This window comes from Mya arenaria, chromosome 10 (assembly GCF_026914265.1).
Source record: "Mya arenaria isolate MELC-2E11 chromosome 10, ASM2691426v1".
Lineage (NCBI taxonomy): Eukaryota > Metazoa > Mollusca > Bivalvia > Myida > Myidae > Mya > Mya arenaria.
Genome location: NC_069131.1, coordinates 13929184 through 13956577, shown reverse-complemented (window position 1 = coordinate 13956577; position 27394 = coordinate 13929184). Strand labels below are relative to the sequence as shown.

General features: G+C 34.2%; 3 protein-coding genes across 3 annotated transcripts; 1 reads left to right on the top strand and 2 right to left on the bottom strand.

The window, feature by feature from the left end:
- Positions 1-1040: 1040 nt before the first annotated feature.
- LOC128206256 (ER membrane protein complex subunit 2-like) lies at positions 1041-11048 on the bottom strand. Its single transcript, XM_052908610.1, has 10 exons — positions 11016-11048; positions 9537-9647; positions 9160-9224; positions 8790-8875; positions 8334-8391; positions 7492-7577; positions 5843-5984; positions 4742-4852; positions 3703-3801; positions 1041-1879 (listed from the first exon to the last, which is right to left on the bottom strand). Exons 1-10 carry the CDS (start codon positions 11026-11028, stop codon positions 1787-1789), a joined length of 864 nt encoding a protein of 287 aa, XP_052764570.1. The 5' UTR covers positions 11029-11048; the 3' UTR covers positions 1041-1786.
- Positions 11049-11101: 53 nt separating this feature from the next.
- On the top strand, positions 11102-17225 carry LOC128206257 (33 kDa inner dynein arm light chain, axonemal). Its single transcript, XM_052908612.1, has 6 exons — positions 11102-11260; positions 11830-11972; positions 12214-12383; positions 12607-12785; positions 15515-15679; positions 16550-17225. The coding sequence occupies exons 1-6, from the start codon at positions 11180-11182 to the stop codon at positions 16583-16585; spliced, it is 774 nt and encodes a 257-aa protein (XP_052764572.1). The 5' UTR covers positions 11102-11179; the 3' UTR covers positions 16586-17225.
- A 1896-nt stretch (positions 17226-19121) lies between these two features.
- On the bottom strand, positions 19122-27136 carry LOC128204198 (hydroxymethylglutaryl-CoA lyase, mitochondrial-like). The gene is made up of 9 exons (XM_052905577.1): positions 27016-27136; positions 25505-25681; positions 25064-25159; positions 24311-24369; positions 23758-23847; positions 23235-23344; positions 22235-22377; positions 21768-21893; positions 19122-20933 (listed from the first exon to the last, which is right to left on the bottom strand). The coding sequence occupies exons 1-9, from the start codon at positions 27118-27120 to the stop codon at positions 20829-20831; spliced, it is 1011 nt and encodes a 336-aa protein (XP_052761537.1). The 5' UTR covers positions 27121-27136; the 3' UTR covers positions 19122-20828.
- Positions 27137-27394: the final 258 nt, after the last annotated feature.

Here is a 27394-nt window from a genome sequence, read left to right as displayed (position 1 = left end):
AATCAGTCAATGACATTGTAGCACCGCAAGCGCTCGCCCATTGTTTTGTGATTTTTCTTTTTCATTTAGGTAAAGAACATATTTCGACAAACAGTTAGCCAAACAGTAGTGCTTTGCTACAAATACGTGTAATTAATGTCATTGGTTACACATGTTCTATTATTGTGGAGAAACACGTATACTTAGTTCCATGTGAATATCTTGATTGTTTTTTAGTTATGGGCCAAGGGTATATTATTATTTATTGAAGGACTGCGACAGTGCTATTAGAGTTCCTGGACGTTTTCCCTCGGAAGCAGACAAGCGTCAAATGTGGATGATAAACATGGCACCAAGAGAAATAAAACTCGACAATGAACCGATATTATACAACTGAAGGCTTATGTAACTCATTGTCTTACAATCAAAACGTTTTTGCCATTATAGTCGATCAATTTTAGAGAGGACACAGAATTGTGGACAGATGGATGTAATCAAACATGCAATTCTCGGAAGCAGTCACTGAAAGCCAGCTTGGGATCAGTTCAGGACAAACAGTCTGATTTAGCATTTTGCATTCAAAATGGAGACCTTTTGCTGCCTGTATTAAGTTGACCACTTGTTAAACCGTTTCATCATTTAAATTCATTTTTAGGTACATTGTGTATTATCCTACTGTTTTTTATGCAAATATTCGAGCAAAAAAACAATCGTTACAACTGTACACAAGTCTGAGGTTAAAGGCTCCTAAACCTGATTTGAGGATTAATCGGACAAAATTGAAAAGCTCCAAAAATTCGACATAAGAGGACCATAACGAAAAGTGCAGGGATGAACTAGGCCACAAGGCCGATAATATGAGCTGTTTAGATCGCTGGAGCTTTTATTCTGAGTTGTTGAAAATGGGGCTTAAAAACCGAAATAAGCTGCTGTAGACACCTTTTGGAACAAACAAACCCGAAAATTCTACTAAGGGGACAATAACAAACGCCCTGCACCAGTAAGAAACAGTTACACTATCTGACTTAATTTGTACAGTGGATACAAATAACACAATCAGGTTTGAGGATGCATTTATAATGCCCAATCATTTATTGAACAACTGAGGTGAGTTCACATTACAACGTAATTCATCATCATGAGTAGTGCTGCATGCTATAAAATGGACATAAACTTCTTGAATATAAAAAAATGAAACAAGTATAATACGACAGTTATTATATTTCTAAATTATGCATACATAACACATACAAATATGTACCTTTTTGGCACATTCCCTACCATACTAACTTTGTCAGATTTTTTCTACACTATACAACTAAATCTGATACACAATAAACAAAAGTTATTTGCTCAAATATTCAGAACTTTGTTTAAGTAAACAACATGATATACGCCATTGTGTTAACTTTTAAATTGTGTTAAAGTCCTAGTTGAGTCCTTCTATAAGTGACCACTCCCCCCCCCCCCCCAACAAAAAAAAAGTGTATTGTACACAACCTCTGTGTAATGATCTCAATCTAATTGTCTTATCAGATTATCAGATCTCCGAGCTGAATATCCTGCATTTCAGTTTTGGAGGTTTTATTATAGAAATGGACCCTAAATGGCACTGAGCCAATAAACAAATAAACAGGAAATTGTAAAAATGGGAAGTATTCCATGATGTGCTCACATATTTAACTGTGTAGTTTATTTGAGTACATAATCTTGCACTAGCCCTGAACTATGACATATTTTGTCATCCTTATTCTTTAATAAATAAATTCCAAGACACAAGCTAGACTAATAAGCTAATAATACACTATCAGGTTTGTGACTGCGGGAACAGGTTGTCCTGCATTTTCCGTATCAACTCCAGGACCTTGGTTTCCTTTAGCTGCTCTTTTGACTGGCTCGCCTAGAAAAGAATAAGAATGTTAAACTTGATTGCATGAGACTACAATAGGGATGTTAAACTTGATTGCATGAGACTACAATAGGGATGTTGAACTTGATTGCATGAGACTACAATAGGGATGTTGAACTTGATTGCATGAGACTACAATAGGGATGTTGAACTTGATTGCATGAGACTACAATAGGGATGTTAAACTTGATTGCATGAGACTACAATAGGGATGTTGAACTTGATTGCATGAGACTACAATAGGGATGTTGAACTTGATTGCATGAGACTACAATAGGGATGTTGAACTTGATTGCATGAGACTACAATAGGGATGTTGAACTTGATTGCATGAGACTACAATAGGGATGTTGAACTTGATTGCATGAGACTACAATAGGGATGTTGAACTTGATTGCATGAGACTACAATAGGGATGTTGAACTTGATTGCATGAGACTACAATAGGGATGTTGAACTTGATTGCATGAGACTACAATAGGGATGTTGAACTTGATTGCATGAGACTACAATAGGGATGTTGAACTTGATTGCATGAGACTACAATAGGGATGTTGAACTTGATTGCATGAGACTACAATAGGGATGTTGAACTTGATTGCATGAGACTACAATAGGGATGTTGAACTTGATTGCATGAGACTACAATAGGGATGTTGAACTTGATTGCATGAGACTACAATAGGGATGTTGAACTTGATTGCATGAGACTACAATAGGGATGTTGAACTTGATTGCATGAGACTACAATAGGGATGTTGAACTTGATTGCATGAGACTACAATAGGGATGTTGAACTTGATTGCATGAGACTACAATAGGGATGTTAAACTTGCTGCATGAGACTACAATAGGGATGTTGAACTTGATTGCATGAGACTACAATAGGGATGTTGAACTTGATTGCATGAGACTACAATAGGGATGTTGAACTTGATTGCATGAGACTACAATAGGGATGTTGAACTTGATTGCATGAGACTACAATAGGGATGTTAAACTTGATTGCATGAAACTAGAATATAAATGTTAAACTTGATTGCATGAGACTACAATAGGGATGTTGAACTTGATTGCATGAGACTACAATAGGGATGTTAAACTTGATTGCATGAGACTACAATAGGGATGTTAAACTTGATTGCATGAAACTAGAATATAAATGTTAAACTTGATTGCATGAGACTACAATAGGGATGTTGAACTTGATTGCATGAAACTAGAATATAAATGTTAAACTTGATTGCATGAGAATACAATAGGGATGTTGAACTTGATTGCATGAGACTACAATAGGGATGTTGAACTTGATTGCATGAAACTAGAATATAAATGTTAAACTTGATTGCATGAGACTACATTAGGTATGTTGAACCTGACTGTTTGAGAATAGAATAGGGATGTTAAACTTGATTACATGAGACTACATTAGTTATGTTAAACCTGACTGTTGAGAATAGAATAGGGATGTTAAACTTGATTGCATGAGACTACATTAGGTATGTTGAACCTGACTGTTTGAGAATAGAATAGGTAAGTTGAACATGATTGTATGAGACTACATAAGGTATGTTGAACCTGACTGTTTGGGAATAGAATAGGTAAGTTGAACATGATTGTATGGTAATACATTAGGTATGATTGCATGAGACTACATTAGGTATGTTGAACCTGACTGTTTGAGAATAGTGAAGGGATGTTGTTTAAAGATAATTGTATGAACATAGAATAATATGATTGTTGAACTTGATTGTATGAGAATAAAAAAGGGCATATAAAAATTTATTAGAAAATGAAAAATTTGAACTCCATACCTGGTATTTATCCATAACCTGTTCAGCTGCCCACACTGCGTACTTGCTGTTACTACTTGTCTTAGTTTTGGAATATCCTGTTGCTAAGTTACTGCACGTCTGCAAATACACATGTTTAGTACGCTTTAATATTATCCTTTGTTTTTATGTATTTAAATAGTTTGCCATAAATCAGTAGTGCTTCAATAAAGGTTTTCATCAGTGTTTTGTACATATACTTTTTATATAGATTCTTTCAATATATTAATCATAGTAACTAGTCTGGTTGTCAAAAGAAAAACAACACAAGTTTTCTTCTTTTTGTCTTAGCTACTAAAATGAAGATAATGAATTAGGTCCACACAGCAGATACATGTGAACGGTAATATCACCAAATTCTTTCCACAGCCACAGATTTCATATCTATGCAGCCTTTTTCTACAATTATTTCATTATTTGGCAGAATCACCTTCAATTATTTAATTATTTTTTATAGTGCACTTTTTTTGTCTGACATCTCAGTAGCTAATGTACAACATTTTAATTTATTCATTTTAATTTCTAAAAAAATCATACTTATGGACTTGAATGAATAAAGCCGGACAGATTGCTTTATCTATAAGCTGTAATTAATATTTTTCAAAGTAACTTTTTATCTTTTATTTATTTCAATGAATTCAGCATTAAATCTTGCATATGTTCAATGTAATTAATGTTCACATGGCAAAAACAATCACAATTTTAAACCCTGTTGATATGTCTGGATACTTTGCACTTAATGCAGGACAAACTGAAATCACTGTTTTAGAGGAATCTGATATATCCAAGGGAAGTCACTCTCTTTGAAACTTTATTCAGTATATCTAATAGTTGAGTTTAACCTTGAGATAATTCTTGTTAAAAAATCGTAATAGTGGACATGATGTTGTATAGAAAATAAACATGAATATGGTATTTTATCTCCAGCCTGTAACCCAAACTTCCGTTTAAATCAATTCCCTTGGAACAGAAAGCAATTTTTCGATTGTCTCACATGTTTTGTGTACACTAGTAGACTTACCAGAAGCAGCCCAAACTGTGCCCTCATATTGTTTGGGTTCAGTTTGCAGGCCTGGGCAAAGTATGACCTCGCTATCTCCAGATTCTCAAAGCCGCCCTGGGTGTACTTGATCTGAAATACAAATGCACAAGTTTCAAGTTCAGGTAAAGAGGTCACAATGAAGGCCCCAAATTCTCAAATACTTACAACTTGATTTTACAAAATAACAAAAATTTAATTTATGATTATCAATATAAAGCTTATTCTTTAAATCTCAGAACACTTTAAAATGAAAACATAACTGAAAATGTATCAAAACCAAAATAGGGAGCTTAGCTTCATCCTAAAATAACTGACTTCAGCTTGATAAAAAATTGGGGTATACAACGCTAAAACACGGTAATGAATATATCACTTGAGAAATTGTCAAATATTCATATAAACTTTGTTGGAAACTTGAAGATTTTTGTAATGTTGCATACACCTGCTTGATAAAGCAATATACGAATTACCAGGAAAACATGCTGCTAGGGTCTTTACGATGGTTCTAACATGGACAGCATATGGGTTAGTAATTTATGAAAAGTACCTGTCTTGTATCAAGATCAATTATTTCTAAAATGAGAAATAATAACAATAGTGCAATACCAGTGCTAAGAAAGATATTTACACAGTCAGTTCTGGCGAAAGTAGTCTATGTCTTGTTATAGTGGATGATATTGCTATCATTTTAACGTATCAAGAAAATATATATCAGAATGGATTTCTCTTTTCAGTATGGTAATGTCTTGTTGCACTGAAAGTCATGTTGTGTAATCACTGTCTCACAGTGAGGCATCCAAGAAACATTTCTAACTGCAGATATGACAGAGACTTGGCTATCATAGCTGGTTGGCAATGGAGACAGAGCAGAACTTAACTTTTGAATGGCCTTTTATGTGATGTACCATGTATTATTTCAATGTATTTGGCATTTACCGTTTGACATTAAAGTATCTTGTCTGTGGCACAATAATTTATGACTTGTTCAATATATTCCCTACATGTTAAGTGATGTTTAATAATAAATACTTTATATTTGGAACAAAATTAAATATAAATATAAAAGATGACAACAAAAACCTCTGCAAATTTCTGATGGTAGAGGTGGTTGTGTGGGTTTGACATTATGAGTTCCTCCATGCAGAAGGCTGCCTTGCTGTAGTCTTGGATCTGGAGGTACAGGTCACATAACTCCTGCCAACCATCAAAGTCTGTCATAAACCTGAAGTGAAAAGTGTATAAACAAGTTAGTGTGCTTCATAGTCTCAATTTCCAATGCAGTTAGTTTAAACATATTGTATTAATGAAAGAACTGTACAAAATATGCAAGGTCATATACAATATCAAAATATAGAATTGGACTTGAGATGGTAAACAATTTATGGAGGTCCTTTCCCACATGAAGTCTTTCCAATGCAGTTCTCTCCCTTGCAACTTTTTTTTTAAATCCTTGTGTAAAGGTTTTTCAAAAAGAGAAAAGATTTTCATTAACCTATAATGCGAAACAGCTATCTCATGCTATCCCAACTATGAGGCACATTGTATGAAATTGAAAAAAGAATATTGGCTATGCTTCATATGGAAACATTTCATTGGTTTATGGCGATTATTAGATCATATGAGCCAATCAATAAATAAACATTCTGGTTATTTACAATATTAATCATAGGAGGATACAGAAGTCCAACTTAAACATTATAAAATGTATTCAGAAGTTATGGTTATTTCTGGTCTTCATAAGGTTGCATGCAAAACAGGAATTAACATCATAAATAGAAAATGATGTAAACGTCTCATGACGTGAACAGCAATAATGTCAAAGTACAGCATTTTTACACAAAATATACAAGAAATGCTTGGCTATTCCCAAGTATATTTTGTGTGTATTTTGTTGTTGTTGTTTTAAAAAATGATCATTCGTTTTATAGGGTCAGACATCAACTGTATTTATTCATGAGGCCTAAAAATAATACATTTGGTTCGGGTTACCCGACCCTACCTACGGAATAGGCGCCGACCCTACCGTTTTTATAGTCAGTTTGAAAAAAAATGAAAAACTAAAAAAAAAAAAAAAAAAAAAAAAAATTCCTTTTTTTTTTATTGCTTTCTAATATTAAGTTTAAACCTTAAATGCTTGTACAGAAGATAGCTTTAACATCATTCTCCAATGATGAAAATTATATTCTTATATTAAACCTAATAAAAAAAATAAATAAAAAAAATAAAAAGCCTACCTACCCTACCTATTTTTTTTAAGGATGTAACCCTAACCAAACAATTATTTTTTTTTAGGCCTGAGTGAAATAAGACCTCAGTGCTTGAAACAAGGATTAAACATCTACAAAAGTTCAAAATTGCTCTACTGTTGATAATTATTGAAAATTGTGACAGAAGATGCTCTATTTTGCCGAAAACCTTTATAAAAGCTACTGAAAATTGGGACTTTAGGATTAGATTAACAAAGTTCTTATGTCAGAAAAATAACTTGTTATCATGCACCCTCCTACTGTAAATGAGCTGTTTGGTCTTTGTTCAAGAGTAAGTAAAACAATGTATACAACAATTTTCCAAGAAAGATGTTGTCAACACCACATCTGTAAATGAGTCCTTTTACAAATTGAACTGAATGACCATATAAAGTTTGTTTTCAACTAAATCACTGAAAGATACAAGAACTGATACATCAATCAATACATCATTACTTAACATTAATTTACTAAGTCACTTACGTTTCTAAGTACTTGTTAAGCTTTTCAATGGCCTCATGTACCTTATTACGCTCCTTTAACATTGCTATCTGCCTCTTAGTAGCAAACTGTAATAAATAGTAGAGAGATAAACATTTTTAATGTAACTTGTTCAATACATAAAAGGATGATTTACGTATTTTCAATAGTATTGATTACAATTATAATGTACACACTTGTTTAATCTTTATGCAAATTATGATTATTATGAAGACTGTACAGTCTCCGGGATGTGATCGACCTTGCGGTTGAAGGGCTAAAATGGTGGTAAAAGGGGGTTGAAGCTCTCTACCACAGGAGCAAAACTGGGTTTTAAGATGCCATATTGAGGGCTCTCCAGGCTTCTAATATGAAGCAAACTTGAGTGTCAATACTAAAAGATGGTTTTAATCTAAATCAACAACATGAGGGACATCAAGGGGGTTTGTGGGGCCACCAAAGGGGGCAAGACACACAGCCACAAGCATCAAGGGCTTTTAAGAAGCTTTATTGAGGTCTCTTCTGGTTCTGGCTCCAGTTTTCAAGTAAACTCTAGTGTCAATACAAATTAAGTAAAAACCTTTTATTTTATTTTTTGTAACTTGTTACTGGACCCATCAGATCTAAAGAAGTCTGCAAAACTGCCGACAAATCACATCCCTATCAGTATCACCTTTTTGAAACAAATATATCTAACTCAAATGTGATAAGCAAAACAGCCCATATAGTGTCCCTGTGTAATTTTAACATGCCCTCATGTAAATAATGTTTTAAATGGTGGATTTCATCATATAAGTTATGTCTTATGATTAAAAAAGCTGAATATAATGTAACCATAGATTTACCATATTTGTATTGTCTCCTTCCAAAATACGGTCATACATTTCACTGGCTTTTGTATAACTGAAATGTAAACATATCCATGTTGTATCCTGTATAAGATTGCTGGTAAGATTATATTAAGAAGCAGAAAACATTCAATGGTAAAACATCAATAATATGTGTTATGATTTAAACTTTTTTTACTCTCAATTTCTAAGAAGAATGTCTTATAGTTTACAGGGCTTTTTTCATGTGTTTTTATGGCCAGTATTTGCCAATATTTCCAATGTCAAAAAGTATGCCAAATGTTTTCCCCAATTAGAATGTAAAAAAATCCAAAAGAAAAACAAAACAACAAATCATTTATTAAAAAAACGACAAATTTAGCTGCATTTTATTCTAACAGGCATTGGCTAAACAGCTATTATGTGATTAATTCAGAGCTAAAATACCTGGTAATTGTATATGAAATGCCTTACTTTTCCTTTGCTTCAAAGTACATTCCCTTCAGTCTCATGACCCTCATCGATTCTGGAAACTTGAGGTCAAGCGCTGCTACACACTCCTGCAAAGGTTTAAACGTAAACGTTTAAACTAATATTTCCACCAATTGATTGATGTTTACACCATTGTCTCTTCCAATGCTGGATGGACTCTAATTTGATAATTTTAAGTTAGACATCAATAGACAATTGGTGATGTAAGATGGGTATGCACACTAGCTAATAATGAGACATTATCCACAATGCTACGAAAGGTGATAACTGTTTATTTTGCTTTACAAAATAATTAAATATGCAGTTGTGCTAACCAGTGAACATGTAAAACTTCTGACAAAGGAGGACTTACATTGGCTATGTCAAAATTCTGACAATCCAGAGCTGCGATTGTAACTTGTTCTTGAACCGTCCAAACTGAAAGAAAGTTTTTTTTGTTATTACATTTTAAATCTATTATAATTACAGATGGATAAATAATTTTAAAGTAATAAGACAATAGTTTTACTTGATGTGAAAACTTACAATGTTAGGTAAGTTATTATTAATTTTTTAAGTCAATGTTTTTTTGTCATGAAATACCAAGAACATTGAAGTAAAAAAACAATAATAAGTTGATTATGACAATGGTGGCAATTGCCAGCAGGAGCCCTTAATTTATGCATCCAAACAATTTTATATGTAGTTCACAGAAACAAAAAATTTCAACAAAGACATATAGTTAGCAACCTTCATCTCCAAGTTTGTGTGCGTAGTTAGCGAGGCGTTTCCAAAGTCGAATCACCCTCTGTCCATCACGGACCTGGTCCTCTCGCATCTTCCGCAGAGCATCTCTAGCTTCTGGAAATTAAAAACAAAATAATTTAATAGCATTTTTTTTATAGTACCCTGATATAGTGTCTATGTTTTCATCTATATATACATTAACTCCCATAACATCAGTAACAAATAGTGGGAACTTAACCAAGCTATAATTATTGTACTCATAAATGACAACACTATTCATTTATAAGCACGCTAATTAGTAACAGTTGTCCTTTACAACATGTTATAAACATGGTATAAAGCAGTTACTTCATCCACTTAGGGACCTCATGATTGAAATTATACACTGGAGTTGATACACGAGTTAAAGCACAAGTGTATGATTTTAGTACCTTAGATTGTGGGTATCTAATTCATATATTATTTTTGTTATGTTAAAATCATTGAATGTGTGTTTTAATATGTAGTATAAAACCCTTAAGTTAAAGCTTTATAAAGAAGATTAATTTGACATCATTCTCCAATTATAACAATATGGTTCTTATATAAAGCCTAATAAAAAATGCCTACCTATCCTTCCTGTTTTTGAAAAAGATGTAACCCTAAACAAACCAATTTTATTTGGCCTCAAAACAACATGACATTCTTACTACACTTTCCATATATTGCTAATCATCATGAGAAACACACATTCTGATAGAATTAATTGGGATGTGCTTAACAAGTCATGCCATGTAATTATAAATTATGGTACTGAATTTACTTCAGTGAAAAAGCATTATATTTCTGTATTTTCTTTATGCAACAGTCAATTGTAACCAATGCTCCCCCAGGTTCAGGGAATAATGGGGACTTTGACTTTCCATCCAACCAAGCCCGGTAAAAAGCCTGCCTTGCTGCGATGAACTGCTGGTAAACCCCCTGCAAAATGCCCAGCACCCAAGGTAATGACCATTCCCCGCTATTTTGGGCCGAAGACAAAACCTCAGCATTCACCCTTTCCCTGGCTATCCCCGGACCTTGGGGTGGTGTGTGTTACAATTGACCGGAGCATTACATACTTAAAACAAAATTTTAATCAAGGTTGTTACCAGAACTTTCTCCGTTTCTGATAAAAATGCAGATCAAACATCGCGTTCTTAATGCCAAACAATTGTGGATGATTTATGTGATATAAATACAGATAATTGGGTTACATATTCATGTTAAAAAGACATACCTAAAAAAAATTGTTCGAATCGATTTGAGGACGAAATCATATCGAGTTACCTCCCCTACCGGTACATCACGGTCTACAGCTAAAAACTTTGAGACATATTCCGAAATCTATCATAATCTTGATCTAAAATGTTTCATATTGAGCAACTTTTACTCTTCGATGATATTTTCTTCAGAAATTTTGACTGGTTATCGTTAAAAATAAATAATACTGCGAATGTTTACCTTCCCAAGACATTCTCGCCAAGTTCTCACAGGAAGTTGATTTGCGTTACTGTATGCGAGACTTCATTCGCGCATGCTCAGTTCGTTGTTACCAGGGTCACCAGTGTAAATCATCACTGGAAAAAGGTTGTTGCAGCAAATTATTTTACAATACACAAGCAAAAATGATTCCACCCAACGTTTCGCTGGTCAAATATGACAATCCAGTGCTTGTCAGCAGAAATATGGACAAGAAAACTCCAAAGGTTTGTTTTATAACTTTTATTGCTTTTTAGTGTGGTTTATTTGATGAATTCAGTAATGTTGTGTTTTGATGTTTTGACTTTTGAGTTAGAGTCACTGAGTGTCAGTGTCACAATGCATTAAAAGTTGAAGTTGTGTTTCTAATTGTATGCCTAAAACAGAGGGTAGCCATTTTTCATACCCACTTATAGTTTCGTTATAATGCTCTTAATAGCAATGATCTTTTAGGCAGGTAACCACAAATGTGTCAATTCATAGCATAACCTTTTATGGCTGACACAAAATGTAAATTTAACGTCATCATACATCCACTGTACGCAAAAAATACAGTATTTTTACATGTAATAGATGTTTTGTAAGAACAGCATTAAAAAAAAGTGTTCGGTTAAAAATACAACAGTATGGTAAATCATAAACCAACAAACAACTTTCAGGTCATATCAATAAGATGTAAGAATCCAAAGAAAAGGTTTGACAATGGTAAATCTACACATAGCATCATCACTTTAATCTATGTGAATGTAAGGATCAGACACTCGATAGTGACATTTGCTGTATTTATTATTTCCAGGCACGTGCACTGAAAGCAAGTCCAGCTCCACCAACAGGCTCTGGACCTGTCCCAAATCCACCTGGGAAACAGAAGCTGGCCCCAGTAGATGCAAAGGCTGCTCAACAAACAGATGAAATCCTCAACTCCATACTGCCTCCACGGTAAGAACCTAATTTTTGTCCTCTTGAAAACAGTTTCACAGCTAAAACACAGTCATGAATTGAATGAATGTATTTATCTTATTAATCATCCTGTTAGTAATGTCCTACTTGCTGAATAGTTTTAAATAGATTTTATTACAGTTTACTTTTTCATGATTTTAACATCAACTCAAACCTTATGTTCTGTATCAAATGTACTTAACGATTATGTACATGTATGATGTATCTGTGTTATTTACAGTGAGTGGACAGAGAGTGGTCAGTTATGGGTACAGCAGGTGTCCAGCACTCCCGCCACCAGACTTGATGTGGTGAACCTCCAAGAAGAACTTGACCGTCGGCTCCAGCAGCGACAAGCACGTGAGACAGGCATCTGCCCTGTACGCCGGGAACTCTACTCACAGTGCTTTGGTATGATTCTTTGCTAATTATTGACCATCATTAACTTATTTTTAATTAAATAACATTTTAACCATTCAATAACACATTAACACTAGCTTTTAAAGAATACGATATTCATCTGACAACAGTGTAGAACATTGACCAGTGATTGTACAGATTATTAATCTAATTGTAAATAATTTCTATTTAATCAAATTATTACATCCAATCACATCCATCTTGACTTTTACAGATGAGCTGATCCGCCAAGTAACCATAAACTGTGCGGAGCGTGGTTTACTGCTGCTGCGTGTGAGAGATGAGATCCGCATGACAATAGCCGCCTACCAGACCCTCTATGAGAGTAGTGTGGCCTTTGGCATGAGGAAAGCTCTACAGGCAGAACAGGGCAAGGCGGATATGGAGAAGAGGGTATGTGTCCTGTGATGGGCTTTTTGTTGCCTTGCCATATTTAGTTACTTGTTTATTATTTGAATTGACGGTTAATGCATTGCAAAAGGGTTAAAGGTACATGTACTAATAATTTATCTAAATGATTTAAATAGTATTGGTGAAATAATAATTGTAGAAATATCACCTCTTCACTTCAGTTTATTTTTTTATGTTAATCATTATGCATGCTAGTTTGCTACCAGTTTCCCATACGATGCTCTAGACTACCAATATGCATGTCATAAGCAAGACAGTGCTGGATCTACATAGTTTCAGAAAAGTCTTATAGTTCTTGCCCAAAAGGTCCCGAAACCGTTGACCCTGTTAACCTCTAATATTGTACAGATATTCAATTGCTTATTTTAGTATTGATTTAAAGTATTCAAAAAAGTCACAAACTGCAATTTCTACTTAAATAATTTTATCGAAATGGAATTAAAGTTTACAGCATTGTTGTTACAGAGACATCAAGAGAAATGGGAGTTACATGTAAATTTATTGAAATGTTGTCATTTTACAGCCCTTAAAACACCTTCAAAAGATAAATCACACCCTCATTTTTCCATTTATTTAATATTGTACTCTTGGTCATTGAATATGCCCCAGTCCGCTAACTTAAAACCAGTGATTAAATTTGCATGTGACTCTGTTATTCAAGAGTTGATATATAAAAAAAATCTATGATACCAGAGGTCAAAATAAGATTAAGCCAACCAGCCCTGCCCTGGTAATATGTTTTTTGGGATTGCTCAAATTCTTGATCTTATATAACAGGTTTTGGGCTTGTATGTCCAAAAGTCTAATATTGATGACTGTGATATGATCGTAAATACAACCTATATAAAACACATATAAGTACCAGTAGTGCATTTGGCTTCCATATAGATTTCAGAGTCAGCATTTTATAAACAATGTACGGTACATTCCAAATTCCCCTAGTTCATCTTCCCATCATCATTGTCCAAACCTTATATTGTTTTTTTCCCTATACCTACAGCAAGGTGTTGATTCATCGGTAATAGTATATTTACCGTCACATACTGTTATAACTATATTGTTTTTTGTCCATCAAAGCTTTTACATGTTAAATGTAGAAAATGTTGTTAATATTATTAGATTTTAAATAAATAAATAATATAGATTCTTCATTTCTATCTGACAATGATTTTAAAAATGAAATTATAAGCTGATTCACATAATTTTCAATTACAAACAATAAGTTTTGAATCAATTCATAAAATAATTGATAAGACCTTTTAATTATACCGGTTTAATGTCTGAGCTGCCATTTAACTGTTGTGAATAGTACATACAAAATTATGTTGTATTCTTCAGTGTCATATAAACTTATGATTCCTCTAAAACTAGAAAAATGTTAAAATCAGAACGAGAAAATAAAATTCATAAAGAAAAGCAAATAATAGGTTAGAATTTAGTTGCAGCTCTTGGTCAAGCAAATCAAGTTCTGAAATGTAAAACATCTTTATAAAAGAATATATTTTGAGATTTTTCTTTAATGGAGCAGGTTTGTACTCGATGTTGTTAACAAAGATTCACATACAAATGTAATACAATGTCTGCACCATTCACTTTGTCATCAAATTACACTATATTACTTAAACACTGCTATGTTGTATCACAAACATTTTAATGTGTAAAATGTACCATCCTAAATGTTGAACAATGGCATTTCTACATTGCCTGACAATAAACCAACATCACACCAGCACTTATTTTACTACTAGGGCAAGAACTGTATAAAACTGCAATTTGTTTTCCCAACAAAATGTGCCTGGGCATTTTATGGCCTAAATGTTTGTTCTAAGAGACTGAAATCATTGTATTGGAGACTTTGATGGAATGGATGGAAGGAAAAACACTCTCTTCAGATTGAATTATTTATGGTTAATTAACTAAAGGATTGAGTAAATAGTTTTCATGACAGCTAAATGTTCTTGCCCAATATAATACATCTAAATGTAATCCGTTGATGAAAGTGATAAAAACAAATGTCAGGTGAGCTTTTTTAAGCTCTACTGTATGTTTATTATAATCCAATGTCCAATCTCGAATTTAATATTCAATGCATCATTTGGACATGTTATATTATAAACTAAGTTGTATATTGTTTTTGCTGGTCAAAAAATGATATCAAAGAATGAGTCAGATACAATATACACTACGGGGAAATGTCTTGAACATTTGCCAAGATGGGAAACTTTATAAAATACCCTTCACTATTTGTTATACAAGGATTGTTGTGAATTATGTTCTAATTTAGAGATTAAATTTAACATTATTTTGTGCTAAAATAAGTCATATAGATTTTTTGTTTAATGTACTTGTTTCAACTTTAACACAGAAAATTGTGTTTAAAAAGCCATTTTCATTAACTCACTCATTCTATTTCTATATTGAGTAAGAACCATGACCTGCGCCATGCTTGCAGTTCAGGAAGTTGACTATGGACTGATCCTAGGTGGTGTTTAAATAGCATTAGGAACCAAGTGACAAAATAAATAGGTTATGGTATAAGCTAGTCTTAATTATCTGACAATAATTTCTCCTGTGGCGTCATCAGATTGTTGAGCTGGAAGAAAGTTATGACTATAAGCACATACATGTATACCATAGTAAGATTAGTCTTTGGATTAATCCAGCTTCAAATTTCTCCAATGATTATCAAACTTTTCCCCATTGCATCCTAGATTTCTGAGCTGGAAGACGAGAAACGCGAGCTTGAGAAGAATGTGAATGAGCTGAAGGCCAAGTGTGATCAGATCGAGAAGCGCGCCCAGGAACAGAGACAGGTTGAGGAGAAAAAACACACCGAGGAGATCCAGTTCCTCAAGAGAACCAACCAACAGCTTAAGGTAAACACAGACTAGTCTTGAAGTAAAATATGAACATTGAATAATAAAACTCGAGAGGTTGAGATGGTCTAGATGTCTGCCCTGCGACATTCATTACTGATACATGTATGTCCCAAGTTTAACTTGGGGCATTTTTAGAGTCTCTCATAATGACAATGAATAGGAAAATAGACTCAAATCACTCTTACATGACCTATAAGTTATTGTTACAATTGATTGTGTATGATTTAGTTATTAAAACAAGTAGGTATTTATCTCAATTTCTTTTTCAACTTTTTACAAGTATATTAATGACATAACAATGTTTGACTTTGTAAAAGTGAAAATGAAAGTATTTTTAGAAAACACATTTATCATACTTAATTCCTCCCAGGATGAAATCTTGTCCACAGTAAGTCAGTCACAGGGTTCTTCCATCAGTGTCGTATAATGCTTTCAAAGATGAACCTTAATGTGCTGAAATGTGTAACCCCCAATGAATGTTGTTAAAAACTGTGTTTTGGTTCTGTACTGCCTTGGTTTTCAACGTGAATGGTTCAAACATGGCACAAAAAGTATAGGAAATTATAATGAAAAACCAACAATAATAAATTAATAACAGTGACTTAAAGTTGACATGGACAGTGAAAAGGGTTAGACTCTACCAAAACTTAACTTATGAACCAAAACAACAGTGTTCAAAGACACTGGTTGCTGTTCTTACACAGTGGAGCCCCAGCCTCCTTATTAAAAACCATGTGTGTATATAAACATTGTATTTTTTCATTGTTTTCACATGATGTACATGTATTACCTTTATAAGCTTTAATAAGCATTGGAGGTCATGTAAGAATCCTGGGTTATTTCTAAAATATTTTATTTGATTTTCAGACCCAGTTGGAAGGAATTATTGCCCCCAAGAAATAGACAGACAGTGAACTGACAATAGTTGCAGAAACATGTATTTATTTGTTTTCCTCTGTGATAATGCTTTACTTACAAACATTCCAGTTTATAAATATGTGATCACAGATTGCCGTCCAACATACTGAGTTTATTATAAAAATGTTTATATGATGTAATAAATTTGTACGAATTGTTCAGTATTAGAGCAATAACTGTTTATTTTTGGCCAATTATTGGCAAAATAACTTGTCAAAATGGAATGTCAAGTATTAAGAAAACTGCTGATTTAAACTGATGAAGGTTATATTTAATATTGAAAATAAAAAGTAATATTGTATGCAAAAATTAAGGTACATTTCATTAGACCTTTATGTATTGAATTGTTATGTATTAAAATTTAAAAATATGCAAAAAACCTCAATTGTATCAAATAAGAATCTGTGATTTTGTTTATCTGTTAACAATTTCAAAACTGCTGAGGATTTGTTGTTTAGACCTGTTTTGCCAAACTCATGTGAAATATAATATGAATTAAAGCAATAATGTTTTTGGGTTTCAATGAAAAAGAATCTGTTCATTATTAATATTCTTTGTGAGATATTGTGATCATTTCTGTATTATAACATTTTCACATTATTAAAGATTCCATATTTGAAACAAGCTTTTGTCTTTTTACCCTGATTATAATCAGTAAATAAAGGCATAGTTAGAATGTCTCATTATTTTTAGCTCGACTATTCTAAAAGAATAAGGAGAGCTATCCTAGTCACCCGAGCGTCGGCGTAACCACTTATGTTAAAGTTTGCGTACCACCTCAAATATTTTCAAAGTCCATTGACATCTGGCTTTGAAACTTTGCACACTTGTTCACCATCATGCCCCCAACCTCTACACAGGAGGAGGTAACTCTATCAAGCATTTTGTCAAAATTATGTCCCTTCTTCGACTTAGAATTTACGTTAAAGTTTGCGTACCACCTCAAATATTTTAAGTGTCCATTGACATCTGGCTTTGAAACTTCGCACGCTCGTTCACCATCATGCCCCCAACCTGTACACAGGAGGTCACTGTATCAAGCATTTTGACAGAATAATGCCCCTTTTTCGACTTAGAATTTACATTAAAGTTTGCATACCACCTCAAATATTTTCCAATTCAATTTATGTAAATATCTTAGCACATCATGTATTGCATTGAAATTTAATCTAACAGTGATCCATGCATGTTTCGCCAAAATTTTTCAATCCATACACCGAAAAGCCGCGGAATAGTAGAGCATGCTGTCTCTGTGATAGCTCTTGTTTATAAGCACATTGTGTTGTTGATGTTCACATTGTGCAAAACATTAACCTTGGCCATACCTCAAAGCTGTTCAAGATACTCACATGAAACTTGGTTTGTATGTATGTATGTTGTTAAACAACTTTGGCATAATTAAATTCACAACTTCATATGCAGACTTTTAACTTTTTGAAGGTTTATGACTCTACCTTAAATACTTCATTAGATAAGTGAAACACTTAATTCCATGCCCACTATGCCTGTATATGCCAAATTTTATTTATGTCAAGGGCTATAACTGCTTGGCACATCAAAAAACGAACCCCTAGGTGCGCAACTTCACATGCTGGTCAACATTCTTTATAAGTTACATAATTCTGGCTAATATACTTAACAAGATAGGGGTGACACACGATTCCATGCATTGACACAAGATTCCATGTATTATATGAAATTTTTAACCAAGTCAAGAGTCATAACTCTCCTAGGCATCCACATGCTTTACCCTATGTGCACAACCTCACATGCTGGTTAACATTTCTGTATAGTTTCTAGACTTTGACTCGCGTTTTTTTTGGTTATATGAACAACGCAAGATTGCATGTACTCTAGGCCATATTTTCAAAGTCAAGGGCCATAACTCTGTACCTATTTAATAAAACATTACATAAAACTCACATAACTTTAAATTCTGGTGTAAATATCTGTATAGTTTTGTGATTTTGGCTCATATACTATTGGTGATACGTGGAACACTATTGCATGTTCTATAGACCATTAAAAATAATGTAAACTCTGTACTTACTGGGACAATGTTAAACAGTGTGTAATTATGTTAATCTGGGGTCTTGAGTGTGATTGCACCCAGTAACTGCAGAACTCAGCCAACCATGTCAACGTGTTTGTATGATTTGATTAAAATGAAAAGGGAAATGGACCAGGGAAGCAACTCTTGCTAGCTCACACAATTATACAGCTCTATTAAAAAACCAGTCTTGGAAACGATAATTTTTAAAGTGAATTATATGTCAAGATGTGCACCTACATCTACGCTGGCTATTTGGCATTGATGGAGGGATAAAAGCTGTGATGATTATCACATGAAGTGTTTGAAATGTGTACATGCTCCAAGTTACTGTCATTGCGTCGCCATGCATACAGTTATTTTGTGTGTCAGAAATCATATCCATTTTCATTTTAAATTTCAAATAAAAATATGGCTCAGTTACTCATACATACAATTTCAGAGTAATAGAAGAACAATACTTGCATTTTACATTATATTTCTGCAAACTGACCGGACACCCCTTGTACAAATCAATGATGGTGGTATTGGATATTTCTAAACAATAGTGATAACATATTCAAGCCAATAGAAATGTATACACATCAAACAACAAAAACTTGACACAACAGAACAAACTTCCACACATTTTGAATAGTGTCGCAAGTTAATGAATTTTGTGCCTTAATTGCAAAAAAATACGAAAAACAGTTTGGAAAATATTCTTTTCCTGATTTGTCTGAAATATCTAGACTTATGGCAATATCACATTTAAACTGCTTAATGATATTGGGATTAATTGCAGCAAAAGTATTTTATAAAAATGAAAAACTATAAAAGAACATCATTAAGAAAATTAAAATGGAAGTTTGGTTTGTGGTCACCAAGCGGGACAAGTGGGTTTTCTCCAGGCATTCCGGTTTCCCCCACAACAAAAGACCACACTCTCTGCAACATCGTGCCAACAAGAGTGACTTAGTATAAGTTATCATAACTTTCTTCACAATCATTGCAGAATATATACTGTTTAAACTTAAAAACAAAATATTGGAAAGCTAAATGCTTTATATCACTGAATACTTTGCTTTCAATAAGATCAATTCAGTTATAATTACAAATACAAAATAAAAATATAAGCTGATGTCAAAAACATCTTGCTTGTAAGAATATCCTCAAAGCAAAGGTTCAACAAACTGTAATGTTATGCCCCAGTCAATTGTAACCACGGCCCCCCAGGTCCGGGGAATAGCGGGGACTTTGACTTTCGGTCCAGCCCACCCCGGCTAAAATCCCTGCGGGGACAAACAGATTGTAAAATCCCCACCAAATACCCCCGGACCCCAGGGACCCTAGGTAAGGCCTTTTCCACGCTATATTTAAAGGGAAGACAAAACCTCGCATTCACCCGGCACTGCGGGGCCACCTGAAAGGTAAAAACACGGCCCATTTCCCCAGCTATCCCTGGAATACTCCCGGACCTGGGGGGTCAATTGACTGGTGCATTATATTTAAGTGGAGACTTTGTTCACAAGTAAGTGCTCATTCCCACACATAACCATAAACACACCATTATTAAAACAACACTTCGTCACTGTATAAATAATAAATACGGTACTAAATATGCATCAAAAACTTTGCTAACACACAGGGATCAAACTAATGTCACTGGATTGCTGGTCCCATATGTAAATCACTACACCACAGCTGATGATGATGTCTTTTCAGTGCACCAAAATGACTATGTTATAAACTAGTTTCACATCAAAAGCTTTACAGTGAAATCATTGTTCCAAATCTAGAGCTCTACCGTGAAGACTTTGTTCCACACCCAGAGCTCTACATTGAAGACTTTGTTCCACATCCAGAGCTCTACAGTGTAGACTTTGTTCCACACCCAGAGCTCTACAATGATAACTTTGTTTCACATCTAAAGCTCTACAATGAAGACTTTGTTTCACACCCAGAGCTCGACAGTGAAGACTTTGTTCCACATCCAGAGCTCTACAGTGAAGACTTTGTTCCACATCCAGAGCTCTACAGTGAAGACTTTGTTCCACATCCAGAGCTCTACAGTGAAGACTTTGTTCCACATCCAGAGCTCTACAGTGAAGACTTTGTTCCACATCCAGAGCTCTACAGTGAAGACTTTGTTCCACATCCTGAGCTCTACAGTGAAGACTTTGTTCCACATCCAGAGCTCTACAGTGAAGACTTTGTTGCTTGGGCAACCTTGGAATGTGTTGGTCGCTTTAACACTTTGGAGATAAACTGGCCGGCTTCTATCAATCTTTCAATATGTATACCCTGAAAAGAGAAGGTGAGAACTCATGAATAACAAACAACGAGCTGGGGCGAAAATGCCCACACGTGCCCATTTTCAGTCAAACAAGGAACATAACTATAACTAGTCAGTCATTCGCTTTGCTATTCATAAGAGTATATTGTCTCTGGCAAAATGTATACTAAGTTTCAAAGAATATTTTGAACAATTAAAGATTTTGCTCTACAAATGCAAACTCAACACTAAAACTTTCTCTCAAAAACAGACTAGATAAAAAAAAATAAAAAAAATACACATAAGAAAATCACAGTTAATAGCGAAGAATTTAAATACTACAGATTGTTCAAATTTTGCAAGGTACTTTCTCATGTTTTTGTTTTGTTTTTCAAAACATTTTTTCGCAAGGTTATATATTCGCAAAAAAAAATCACAACAATTAAAGCAACTTAAGTTAGAAAAGTGGTTAAAATCAATTACAACTGTTATGGTAAAAATTTGTTTTAGTAATCAACAAAATCCCAATGAACAATTAACCCTTAGGCTGCTGATGGCGATTTTAAAGGCTTTGCAAACAGCTTGGAACCAGACCAGACGCCTAGTAACTCGGCGCCAGGTCAGGTTCCAAGCTGTTTGCCACTCAGTCAATATATCCCCAAAGTTTTAAGTAAATTGAAAGAAATTTAGAATAAACCGGACGACATTTTTGAGCAGACGACAATTTACCCAGCATGCAAAGGGTTAAATGAAAGCCATTTGTCAATAGAACTTGTATAACAAATATAAGATACTGGTGCAAATTTTTTAAAAGTGACTGATTATTTTAATCTCAACAATATGTAAAACAATCCCTGAAGTACCGTTTTGATGTTGAGCCCATGCAGCATGTAGACGACGTCCTCCGTAGAGACATTACCACTCGCACCCTTGGCGTATGGACATCCACCCAGCCCCGCAACTGAGCTGTCAACCACACTTACACCCATCTGTAAGAAAATGTCAAAGTTTGACATTCTAAAATGCTAAGGCCAGAGAAATTTTGTTACATATCTTAAAGATTTCCTTAAGCTGTAAGTGTCGAAAATTGAGAAAAAACACTTAAACTTTAACATACATTCTCTATTAAAAAATTAACCCACCAACTGGCCCCATCTTTTTTAAAAATCCAGATGAGAATCTAATATTTATTTTCTCAGGCCCCAACACCCAAGAAAACATGATGAAGTAAGTTGGTATCAAGTACTGGTTATGATTACAATACCTCAGAGTTTAAATAAGGACTTTTACAATGAAAGGATTCTTAACACAGATGTGAACAACAAAGTACCTGTAGAGCAGCCAGAATGTTGGCGAGTGCCTGGCCGTACGTGTCATGACAGTGGACTGCGAGTTTCTCCACGGGAATGACCTTGCTGACCTCAGCCAACAGCGCCTTCATAGCCCCTGGGGTACCCACACCAATCGTGTCACCTTGAAGAAACATTATTGGAATAATTATGTGGAGTCTAGTTTAACTACTAATATTTACACCTCAACTTCCATTCCTTAAATGAACTGCCTTTCGGCAACTGCATTTATCAATCGATGAATGCAACATCTTCGGATATGTTCGGATTGCAATTCATCGCATAACAATATACATGAAAACTATTGATCTTGTTATTGTTTGTATTGTGTCAGCAGATCCCGTAAAATATAAATAAACATTTTAGAAAGTGTTAAGTTATTATATTTTAAACATATTGTTGCCAAAAGTGTTCCAATTTTACGTTTAAAAGTGATTTCAAGTGGTTGATCTTTTCCCGCGCTATTGTGACGTCATTTGAAAAAAATGTTTCCGGTTACAGTCGTTTTATTTACAGAATCGGGAAGAAAGGATTACTGAAAGGTTATCCTAAATGAAATGAAGTCTTTTTTTTTAACGTTTCTTGAATGAAATAATGAACTATTGGTGTAAATATAAGGAATGAATTGCGGGGTTGATGTCATTATCGGGGATATGAACGCAATTGGGCTGGTCAAAGTATGCGTGTAGTCCTTCGGACTACACACACTTAGACCAGCCCAATTGCGTTCATGCCCCGATAATGACATCAACCCCGCAATTCATTCCTTAAGTATTCGTTAAACATTCCGATTATGGATATGTTATACAGGTAGTGTTTTAAGAAGTTATAGGTTTCAGACCTCTAGCCACCAGGACCTAAATCATAAAGATGTAATCATTCCTAATGTTTAGCTTAATTGTCAAAAATAAATATATTACTTGACATGATCATTTAAACAAACACTTGATATACCATATTAGTTTACACATACTTCCTCACCTAACGAGATCTCGTAACAACCGAGATCATACATAAGTTTGGCAACTTGAGCCACCTTCTGCGGGGCAATGTCTCCCTCATACGGGCAACCAAGCACACATGACACATACCTGAACACAAGAAAAAATCATAACTCATAACCTAACAAAAGCATAATGTGTCTTTTCTAGTTGCAAGTAGAAAGTACATGTATCTGACATGCAGACTCCAAGATATTCCACTGTCCCCTAAAAAGAAGGGAGTGTGATGCTGAGTTCTTACATTGGAACCACAGCTATATGTTTAGCCATATTCACAGTGAAGAAAAGTATTAACAGGTATGACGCCGAGATATCTTCACCCATTATTTATATGATTATCAAAGAATTATGCACACAAACAATCACTAAAAAACTGTAGAGTAGTTATAATAATTTCAAAATAAATGCTAAGATTGTCCAAATATACTGATCATGTTTTCCTATTTTGATTTAGGTCCTTTTCACTCGTAGCTGAATAGATCTCTTTTCCAATCAAAACTCACCCTCTAACAGGTAGCCTTGCCCTGCTGGCAGCTGTCACCACCGCCCCAAACCTATCTATACTCTCAGCTATTGTACAGTTGATGTTCTTCCTGGAACAAATGATCATTTTCTGGTTCAGAACTTAGTTCTTTAATTAAATAGAAGATTGTTGAAAATTAAAATCAAGCCAGACTTTTATCAAGAGTCCAACGAGAGATTTTTTTATTGAAAGGGGGGCAGGAGTGGTTTCATACCAAGGAGAAATTTTCAACAGGGTAGGAAAACCAATTTATCAATAGTTTTAGGAGTGGTTTCATACCTAGGAGAAGTTAAGCCTGTGATTGATCTGTTCTTTTTTACAATCAACTAACTTATAACATTAATTATGACATTTAAAAGGACAGATATATATTTTTATAACTGTCTGTAAAATATGCACAATATATCTTGAAAGAATGTTTGCTTCTTTTTTATATCATGTCTTGAACTTTATCTATTTGATAAGAACTTGTATGTTTTTTTTTCATATTTAATAATGAAACGTGTTATTCATCAATAACTGCAGCAACCAACTTGCTAAAGCTCTCTGAAGCTGCTCCGAAAATGGCCACCTCACTTGCACCCGCCTCCAACTGGAATGGGATAAATGCTTGCTATCTATCCTTTCAGTATGACATGCTTTTGGTAAAGAGTTAGTCACAAGTCACTCACGACCCTGCTCGATCAAGTTGATGTTTCTCAAAACATAATCAACTATGCAATGAAAAAAAAAATGAAAGAGTCAGAGTTCATTTAAACTGAAATAACTCAAATAGTCTAATAACTTCAAAATCACTAATTGCACTTAGAAAGTGGTTGAAGTTTGCAAAGCCTGGCTGAATGTTGCATAGTTGGTGCTTGCTACAATATCTTCATCTAAGTATTAATGTTAGATTTTGGGCTTGATGATTCAAATTATTTATTTTGATGAATGCTTACAAGTACCATATTTCCTTGACTATAAGACAGGGAAAATGGCTTCCGATTTTTAACCTGAAAGTAGTCTTATAAGCGAGTCGATAAAATATTTAAAATAAAATAAAAAAAAGATTCAAGTCAAAATCAATAATATTTTACATAGGGTCTTCGACTTACCGTTATATCATCTGCTGATGCAAGTATGGGGCAATTAAGTAAACAACAACACGAAATCTCTTCACCGCAAGTGCTCTGACGTCACACAGTGTACCGTTTGATCTGCATTTTTTTTTATAAAGGCATTATTTGTTTATGGTATTTATTTCACTCATTCTGAATTGTGAATAGATAAGATATACCCGTACATACAGCAGCTTCAAAGCCTTTGAGGTTAGGTGTAAGGGCTGAGTAGACAACATTGTCATATCTGGTGATCCCTTTCATCACTTCTGTATGGTCCGCCATCTATGTGTACAGTAAAAAATTTGTCAATTAATGCAAATAAAATACATCATAATTAATATCACACGAGTAAATGAAGTTAAAAATGTCTGCTATTATTTTTCTAGATTTTGATGGCAGTATTATACGGAATAAAAATAATTTTATGATTATATTATGAGTATATGATTAGGCCAAATTATAATTATAAACTATATGGAACTATCATTTGTATCATTGAGAGACATATGATACGGTCTTTGGGGCATAAAAAACACCCATATTGGTTGCACTGTTATGAAATATTCTATGGAATTCCAGCATGTATTTTTTATACATGTTTACCAATTCACACTTAATGTAAAATACCTGTGGCACCCATTTTGGAGACACAAAGCTGGTCACTTCTATATTTCTGATGCCAGCCAGGGACAGCTTGTTAACCAGTTCTATCTTGGCGGCTGTGGTGACAAGCTCTTTCTCATTCTGCAGGCCATCTCTAGGACCCACTTCAACAACTTTGACAAAGGATGGAATCCCTGCTATCTGTGATGAAATATTATATTTTCATATTGTTCTGTACAGTCTTTTAATGTATGTTAAGACTGTTATGTCACAACAACTTTTCTTTAGATTGTAAACTTCACATGCAAATAATTGGACACTATTGCTTTTACTATAATGTAGTGCAACCTAGTGTAGTGTGTGTGGGCTAGAACCAGCCGCTTGGTTAGCTCAGTTGGTTAGAGCTCAGTTGGTTAGAGCTCCATGCTAGTGTTCCGGTGGTCGTGGGTTCGAGCCCACACTGGGTGCACTATTCCTCCAAGGTTTACTTTACTAATACATGTACGACTTCTTATAAAAAAGGACTACAGCATTAATAATAAATTTATGGTACTATGAAATCATTAATGTTCGTGGGCATGAAATTTCGTGGTTTGCCGAAAAAAAACAATTTCGTGGGTACTTGAATTCGTGGATTTTCATTTTTGAAAAAAAAAATCGAAGATGCGATCGTCCTAGATCGTCTGCATAATATCCACGCGCTGGCCCGTGATTTCCGTCTTTACGTCACTCAGTTTATGACACTCACTAATATGGCACGACATGCCAATTAGTGCATATACCCATGTCACTTATCGATTTAATTGGGAATAAAGGTAATAAAAGAAGATGTACCCTGATCATAAATACAAATAGGGGAAGCCATTGAATGCCAATTAAGAATTTTGCAAACTGTGTAAACACCGAAAAGGTGCGTATATTGTCACGTTCGGTGCTTAGTAACCTTCAATATACTAGTAATCGATTAATTATTTTATTAAATAAAAAAATCGAGTATGGACACTCATCACGCACATCTTGTAAACTTGGAGATTTTCATTAACAGCACACGTTTAAAACGTGCTTATAACTGTCATTTGCTGCATAAAACACATTTAATTGATTTGGTTAATTATTTGTTAAAGGCAGTTATAATATATTAACAGAATAATGATCGTAAGTTATACAGTGAGACAGGTTTTAACACTGTATACTGCGACCTCTGTAAAAAATATACTAGAGTATGTACGTAACAAGGCAATTGAAAAAGTGAATAAAGGGTTTATATTTCCTGGGATCTTGAATTCGTGGATCACCCAACCCACGAAAACCACGAACATTAATGCCCCACGAACATTAATGATTTCACAGTATATATTTTATTTTGAACACAAGATACAGGTGATCTTTTCGCTGTGAACATAACCATGCAAGTCGTATTTTTTTTATTGATTATCAATATCATCAAGAATACAAGATTAACATTTTTCAATGACAATGGTCAGAACTGTTTATACAGTAACCCAAAACAATTATATTCTGAAGTGACAACTAACCGATACTTGAGAATAGCTTTTGCTCAACGTATCTATAAGGTTAATACACTTTTTCTTTCTAAAATGGCTGTTCATGCTACAACAAAACAACCATGACCGTGACATGTTTTTTGGAAAGTATGTGGCAACTTTACATACAAGGGATGTAACTTTGTAATTATGGCTACACACAACTTTTTGTAATTTAGGCTACATACAACTATTTATTATCCTGAATGAATTGTGTTAATGGGGCACAACTTTTTTCATTCACAGGTGATCGTCACATAGCTTGGACATTAAAAAGGGGCATTCCTGAGTGATGTGATATATTTTAAAAAGTAATAATTTGACATTTCATATTATATACCAAGATATTTTTTTCAAATAAAGCTCTTAG

What these genes read in the sequence shown, in the direction of transcription:
- LOC128206256 (XM_052908610.1), bottom strand. An exon ending in ACACAAACTTGGAGATGAAG is followed by an intron (nt 9,225 to 9,536) that starts GTTGCTAACTAT and finishes ACTTTCTTTCAG; the next exon opens with TTTGGACGGTTCAAGAACAA. An exon ending in AAGGAGACAATACAAATATG is followed by an intron (nt 7,578 to 8,333) that starts GTAAATCTATGG and finishes TATTTATTACAG; the next exon opens with TTTGCTACTAAGAGGCAGAT.
- LOC128204198 (XM_052905577.1), bottom strand. Translation starts at nt 27,120, where the DNA reads ATGTCACGGTCATGGTTGTTTTGTTGTAGCATGAACAGCCATTTTAGA. An exon ending in TTGTTACGAGATCTCGTTAG is followed by an intron (nt 22,378 to 23,234) that starts GTGAGGAAGTAT and finishes TGTTTCTTCAAG; the next exon opens with GTGACACGATTGGTGTGGGT. An exon ending in ATGGGCTCAACATCAAAACG is followed by an intron (nt 20,934 to 21,767) that starts GTACTTCAGGGA and finishes TTCTCTTTTCAG; the next exon opens with GGTATACATATTGAAAGATT.
- LOC128206257 (XM_052908612.1), top strand. Translation starts at nt 11,180, where the DNA reads ATGATTCCACCCAACGTTTCGCTGGTCAAATATGACAATCCAGTGCTT. An exon ending in AACTCCATACTGCCTCCACG is followed by an intron (nt 11,973 to 12,213) that starts GTAAGAACCTAA and finishes TGTTATTTACAG; the next exon opens with TGAGTGGACAGAGAGTGGTC. An exon ending in ACTCTACTCACAGTGCTTTG is followed by an intron (nt 12,384 to 12,606) that starts GTATGATTCTTT and finishes TGACTTTTACAG; the next exon opens with ATGAGCTGATCCGCCAAGTA.